This window comes from Morone saxatilis, unplaced genomic scaffold (assembly GCF_004916995.1).
Source record: "Morone saxatilis isolate NCDOM2014 unplaced genomic scaffold, NCSU_SB_2.0 Contig9, whole genome shotgun sequence".
In the NCBI taxonomy this organism is placed as follows: Eukaryota; Metazoa; Chordata; class Actinopteri; family Moronidae; genus Morone; species Morone saxatilis.
The window spans coordinates 1,361,765-1,369,420 of NW_023340268.1; the positions used below are offsets into that span (position 1 = coordinate 1,361,765).

Genomic DNA, 7,656 nt, shown 5'->3' on the forward strand with positions numbered 1-7,656 from the left:
ATAATCTCTATCTGTCTGTTTGTCTTTAGAACATTCTGTGTGACGTGTTGAATTGGGTGCAATTTGGCCAGAAGGTGGCACTGTAACAATGAACTTGATGTTCTTGTTTTCATACATTGTGTGGGTCCATGGGAATCTATAATCTATATAAGTCACACCCGTTTGCATCTAGATTTGCATTAGATTTTTTTTGCTATTTTGAATTTGATCCAAATCAGTTTTTTCACTACTCTTACTACAAAGTTTGAGCAATCGTCACCAGAACATCTCTTATTTCAGGATTGCAGATATGTCAGAGACATTGTACTTCTAGAGTGTATTGTATGACAACCATGTCCCTGGTCTGATTTCACCTGGAGACCTTTGTTGCATTTCTTACTATACTATCAGCTGTCCAATAAAGACAAACGTGACAAATATTTAAAAAGGAAAAAGGAACTCGGCTGTTACAAACTTTGTTGTTGCACTAATATAATATTGGATCTTGCTGTAGTGTTACAAACTCAGGGAATAGAAATTGACTTGAACCACAGAAATCAACCTTTTGCAAATGGCACCATTATTCAAACTATGACAAGTATTTGCTTCCAAAAGGTCACATTAATCCTAGTAATTTACAGTAGAGCATAATTATTTGTGGGAGGCTCTTTTCAAGCAACAGACCTTTCTGAAACAGCACACCGCCCAATGTTCTGTCACTAACAATGTTAATTAATTTGTGTCTCTGACAAAAACACTTCATAAAACAATTCTACCAAGCATTTCAAAGCTCATCAACACCCCAAACAAGGTTCTGCATTATATAATTAGCAGAATGAAAACCAATCATAATAAACAAGTTTGGTAGCTGTTTGACTGTAGATGGTCACTGTCTTATAAACACGAGCCTAATTTGATAAAACATTCATAATTAGTAGATTTATAATCAAGGGCCAGATAAAATGTAGGTTGACCGTATAGACCCAACTCTGCAGTATTTTGACATCAAAATCGCTCTAACAAACGGAAAGGAACAGAAACTTACCTGTGTTCCTTGCTGTCCAGCCTCACCTTTCTGTCCTCTCTCTCCTGGAGGGCCCTGCAGATGAAAATTATAACTTTTGTACTGTTCCTATGTATATCGTTGAATGATGTATGATGTTGAATATACTGAATAATATAGTTGCACTGGTGTAAATTATATGTTGTTTTTCATAAACTAACAATATGAATTTCATTTGAATATGAGCAAATTGTGATAGTAGATATTGTATTCTATACATTCTTTAAGAAAACATTTCTTAAGGAATATTATCAGAATTATATTGCCAATGATGTGGACTTTAGCTACAATGTGAGACTGAGTAGAATCGTTCTGTTTGTTTGTCATACTTGGGGTCCTATGATAGAGCGTCCACTGGGTCCCTGTGGTCCTTGGGGTCCCTGAGGTCCTGGTACACCTGTATCACCTACTGGACCAGTCGGCCCCTGGAGAGAGAGAGAGAGAGAGAGAGAGAGAGAGAGATTGTTAAAGACAGGCTGTCATGTTGGCAATTATCTTATATAGCTGGATGTGAAGACACTGGCTACTACGGAATAATAAAAATAATAATGAGAAAAATAAAGACTGAACAATGTGTTTGATGCAGCAATGACACAATTAGTGTCAAATTATTGGACAAAAAATACAATTGATATTAATAATATAACTTTTGTTACTATTATATGAATCAAAAAGACAGTAAAGACCTCTGAGCTGCATCTACAGCACTGACATATGCCCTGTATCTACAGCATTGACCTATGCCCTGTATCTACAGCACTGACCTATATAACAATAATATCATATATAATATATATATAATTACTATTATTTGAACAGTACAGATCTCTGACCATTATAGAGCACTGACCTCTGTCCTGTATCCACCCTGTGCTCTGTAACTTAGCACTATTGTGGAGCTTTTGTCGGTAGAATTATATAAAATGTTAAATACACCTGCAATATCTTGTTCAGCTTCATCTAAACATGTTATGCACACAATTTGGTAAAGATTAGATGAAATATGTGTAATATACAAAAAAGAAGCATAAAATGTCTTAATCCATAATGGGGGAATTTTTTAAAGGCGTGACCTATATTGTAAAAATTTACATCATCCAAGGAACCCACTGTACATAAATGTTTCTTCTACTCCCAAGGGTTCATGAGTTATTATAAATGTAAAAAATGCTTAATAACCGACCATATGGTGGCGATATTGTTCTGAAGAAAATGTATTATATATATTATATATTATTATATATTGATATATATCAAATACTTTGGTGATGTTTGATTGAGTCAAACGAGTTGAGTTGTGTGTACAGTAAGACATTTATAGTCACTGTGGACTGAACAATCTGAACACATTCGAAATGTGATATCTAGTATCCGAAGAATGTCTGTGTGGAGTTTGGTAGCATTTGAATTAAGACGTGGAGATATAGATGTTACTTGATTTGGCATATTTAGAAAAATATAGTGAGAGGCTTTTGAATAGACCACAAGTTGCAGTGCAGCAAACTTTTGTCACAATTCAGTTGATGTGCTGTTATCAGTGTGAAAACCATACCGTTCTCATTTTATCTGCCTTGTCTGGTCTGTTCTTTTTGTGAAGCACTTTGTAACATTGTTAAGAAAAGTACTATACAAATAAAGTTTATTGTTTATTATTCCTATTCTTGTAAAGACTATCTAGCAGTGTATAAACCCAATTCAGACCCTGAGTTAGTAGACCTACTAACACTAAATGTCATCATTATCAAAGTTGTGACATAACACTGTGGAAGCAACGATGACCTTTATGCTTTGACATAACTTCAATAACGTTTCTGACTACAACCCAAGAATAGAGGAGTGTCATTCTCTATGATATCTTTTAAATGTTGCAACTTTACAGGGGAAGGAAATGATGAGTTCTGTACTTTGACGGGAAGGGGAAAGAGGTTTCTGTGATCAACAAACAAATCAGGTGAACATTTTTTTAAATTCAGGGTAACACATGCATTCAGTACACATATCCATATAAAATCATTTGGCTGCTTTTTGTTGCGTTAATGCCACAAACAAACTACAACTGAAGTTCTCAAAGAGTTAAAAACTATTTTGTTTGGTTTATAAAGCTTCATGCTTAGCTTTCATATCTATTTCTGCTTACGCTTGTGGTCATATCGAATTTGTCTGAGACTCCATCTCATCGAGGGGGGAGACAACCGATAGCGTGACATGATGGCAATAAGGAAATGATGGTATGATAACAGAATGTCAAATCTATAGCAAACATTTTAGTCACAGTAACATGATTCTGCTTAAGGATGTCAGCTTGTACCATGTCTAATATGATTCAGATCACTATTGGAAAAAATTGCCATTTTCCTAAACTAACTACAGCAGCAACAGTGATATTTTAATGTGAATATCATTAAATTGTATTCAGTAAATCTGAATTCTGCAAACACATTTAAGTGCTTCATTATACTTGACAAACCACAAATCACATATCACACCGCTGCTGACTAAACTAAAAGACAAAAAGAATGGTTTTATGAGCTCAAATTAAGATTGAAAAAGGGGGGGTTTTGTCGTACAGTGATAAAAAATGGGGCAGTGTGGATCTGTGTTTTCCTGCTACTACTTCCTGTCTGATAAAATCTGGCCAGCACACGCAGAAACAGAGAAACATAGAAACCTTGGCAGAAAAAACAGACAGCAGCATCAGAATAGAGTACAAAGTTATATTCAGGATTTAATACAAATTTCTGTATCAACAATCTATGTAGCAGAGCACCTGCTGTTAGACGAATACAGCAACGGAGTGACAGCAGTGGGGGGCAGTAAACGGTTAATTGAGACTATTGACTAGCTGAAAATACTTTTTAGTTGTCTCCCGCCTTAAAATGTCTTTCAACATTTATGAAGACCCAAATTTACCTATGAAATTGAAATACAGCAGGGTACTCACAGACAACAGAGGACAGAGAGAGGAAAGAGTGGTTGACATCTACGAGAGTGCAGACACTTCCAGAGACCATCGTGTTGATCTACTGACACAAGATGGAGGTACGTAGGTACTAAATACTGTTGAGTTAATACTAAATGATACTGTTAATATAAAAATAAAAAATAAATGTGTGTATGTGGGTGAACATTAACTTATCATGTACTTTTGTAGACGATAGTAGTAATATTGATACAATTATAATAATTTATTGTTGAATCTTTATCTTCTTTATTTCTTCTAATTCCTATTTTTTACTCTTATTCTAATCATTATTTAAATCCAATGTCCCTGTTCTCGTCTGGTCAGATAATCCCACCTAAAGGTGAAGCTCAACAGCTACTTTAAACATGCTTAATTAGTATGTGTATCTGTGTACTTTGCCTCTGTAGGAGCTCACACTCAAAAGCATCTTGCAGCCGTCCAAAGAAACCCTTTTAGAGCTGCTGCACTAATTCTGGGTCTCCTGTGTCTCCTGCTTGTCGTTGGAGTCACTGTCTTATCCAAATTCTGTGAGAACCGTGTTATTTTAATGTCATATATTGAGCCACTCAAAACCTTGATCAGTTGTTTTAATGTAACATCACTCCCCTATCTCTTTTATGTTGGGGTTTTCAACAGATATTTCCGTCATTTCTGATAAAGAAGAGATCAACAAACGTTTTATGGATCTGCAGACCAGTAATACAGAGCTGCAGACCAGTTATACAGAGCTGCAGACCAGTTATACAGAGCTGCAGACCAGTTACGACAACAGTTTCTGCCAGTTAGAGGGAAACCAAAGCCATGAACAGGGGAACATTACAAGTGAGAATAATTTAAAAAGAAACAGCATACTTTAAGAAATCTTTCACTAAAACACGTCATTGACAATAAGTTGTTTCGTGAAGGATGGAAGAGATTCCGATGCAGTTGTTACTACAAATCTACTGAGATGAAAAGCTGGACAGACAGCAGGAAAGACTGTCAGAGCAGAGGAGCAGATCTGGTGATAATAAACAGCAAAGAGGAACATGTGAGTGTGGTCTGTTCTTGTGTTTGGGGTTTAATGTAGATCTGTGTTTTTGTGTGGGAACTTGTTGTGTTTATCTGTCATGTTGTCAATTATGTTTTTTGGACATGCACGTGCAATATGTGTGTGCCAGTGTGATTTTTGTACATAGTGCTTTTGTACTTTTTTAGGGCAGAGGAACCTGCCATATTTAAGTGTTTTAATTCTGTGCTACTTTATACTGTTACACACATGCAAATAGAAAAAACAAGCATATATTTACTACCATAGAAATATTGGTGTATGAATAGAGAAATAATTCTCCACTCTTTTACTAAATTGTCAGGAGCTGACTGCGAACAGGGCAGATTCCTGGATCGGTCTGCAGTCAAGTGAAAATAAAGGATTGAATGGGAATGGAAATGGGTGGACGGATCAACACCATCATATCTGTGAGAAACTTTAATGCATAATCTTATACCAATAATCCTTGTGTTTTGTCGCTCACCCATAACAACACAGTGCTTGTTCTACAGGAGCTGGAAAGTAGGAGTGAATAGGAACGCTGTGAACAGGTCCACAGGATACATTAATCTGGAAGGAGCATTCAACCACATCAACAGTGGATCCAAACAATGGATCTGTGAGAAACCGATATATTGAGAGTCTCTGTGAGTCTACACTGTGGCACACATGTAACTGTGATGTAATTAGTTTGAATTATACCAAGGACCTTTGTTGCATGTAATTCCTCCCTGGTGGCAGTATCACAAACATGAGGGTGTCACCACAATTATTTTCAGGGTAATCTTCCCTACAGCAGTCAAAATGTGTTGTTCAATCATTAATGGACAGATGCTCTTATATCTTGTTCCCAGCAATCTGTAATAATAATGTTCAGTTTTACACACTCTCTGCTGTGTTATGTTGTGATCCTTAAAGGCATAATGAGTAGGATTAGTTAGTGACTGTTTCTAAATACACCATTCAAAGTTGGCCCCTCCTCCCTGGCTAAAGGAGCGAGAGAGAAAGTAGCAGTGGTTGAGCGAGCTAAGCAAAACCTTAAGAAACTCTGTAATACTGACTATTAAAAAATGTTGATGGACATGGTAGTCCATCCTAAACTTCATGTATTTCTTTATTAGCTTTGCTCATGAGACCACCAGGGAAGAAATGTTTTAGTTGTAGCCTTAAACTTAATATGATTTTTGAGTGTGGATCCACATAGTGCAAACAACGAGGGATCATAGCTCACTAAAACTGTGTACTGACTGACTTACCAGTTAACAATTCTAAGTCTGTAACTTGCCCTAAGATGCTCATGGTGCTAATAAAATACTATTTGCCTGTAAAATCAGTCTCTGATCATGGAGAGTTTACTTCTTACATTAAATGAGACTTTGAAACAGCAAATAAAGTTTCTTTCCAGTTTGTAAATCTTCATTATGCGCACCTTTGATATCCACTTCTGATTCTGTTTTCTGATCTAATATTTTTGAGACTCCCTTTCACTGAGGGCGTAACATCTGATAGTGTGAGATGATGGCAATGAGGAAATAACAGAAGTGATGATAAGTCACATTCATAGCGAACATTTTATTCACAGTAAATGTTGCTTCAAGATGCCATGTTGTTCCATGTGTAATGTGATTCAGATTAAAATGAAAAAAAGAAATAAAGCTGGAAATGTTGAAACCATTTTCTGCACGTTGCCTTTTTCCCCATTTCTCTCTAAATGTTTTACATGTTCAGTGTATGATCCATTATGTAGTGTTTGTATTCCATCATTTGATCCTGTTGAACTGAAAACAGTTACTGTGCCACACAGCTCGGGCTCAAATAGTTTATTATTTCTTTTTCTTTACTTTCAAACTACAACAGCAACAGTGACAACTTAATGTCATTATCAGTGGAAAATCTAAATTCTGCTGACGTTGCCCTAGCGTACTTGACAAACCACAGATCACATATCACACTGCTGGCGAATGAAAAAAAGTTAATCAGCTCTAATACATCTAAATTGGCGTTTTTTGAGTGCAAATAATGAATAAATAATGAACGAGAAGGAAAAAGAAGGGTTTCATAAACTCAAATGAATATTGACTAAAATGAAATTGCCCTATTAGTTCAGAGGTTTTTGATATTCAATAGTTGAATATGTGGCAGTGTGTTTTCCTGCTACTACTTGCTGTGTGATGAAACCTGGCCAGCACACACAGAAACAGAGAGACATAGAAACCTTGGCAGAAAACACAGACAGCAGCATCAGAACAGAGTACAACGGTATTTTCAGGAATTAGAAACACAAACTTCAGAGCACCTGCTGTTAGAGGAGTACACCAACAGTGACAGCACTGGGGTGCAATAAATAGTCAATCGAGACTATTGAAAAGCTGCAGAGACTTTTAAGGTTAAGGACGTTTAAGGTGCTAATATCACTTCCACTGAGATTTCCAGGAGAGTTAAACATCCATTGAGTCATGTTCAGACTCTTCAGCCTGTTTAATCAAAACTGTCTTCCTTTCACAACCAAGGACTGCAGTTCATGTCTCTCAGCCTAACAATAACTGTAGGTTTCCACCAGGATAAAGATATTTCCCTGATCTTTACTGAGGCCTAATTGAGCCTCTTTATACCTGCTATCAG

At 36.4% G+C, this 7,656-nt stretch overlaps 1 protein-coding gene across 3 annotated transcripts in view; it reads right to left on the minus strand.

Annotated features, from left to right (window-relative positions):
• Positions 1–7,656, minus strand: part of LOC118342691 (collagen alpha-1(XIV) chain) — a 140,678-nt gene that overhangs the window by 11,404 nt on the left and 121,618 nt on the right. For all 3 annotated transcript variants that reach the window (XM_035681308.1, XM_035681307.1, XM_035681309.1), the window contains 2 exons: positions 1,372–1,467; positions 1,025–1,078 (listed from right to left, as the gene is read on the minus strand). In XM_035681308.1, coding sequence (XP_035537201.1) covers positions 1,025–1,078; positions 1,372–1,467 — 150 coding nt within the window. The remainder of the gene's footprint in view (positions 1–1,024; positions 1,079–1,371; positions 1,468–7,656) is intronic.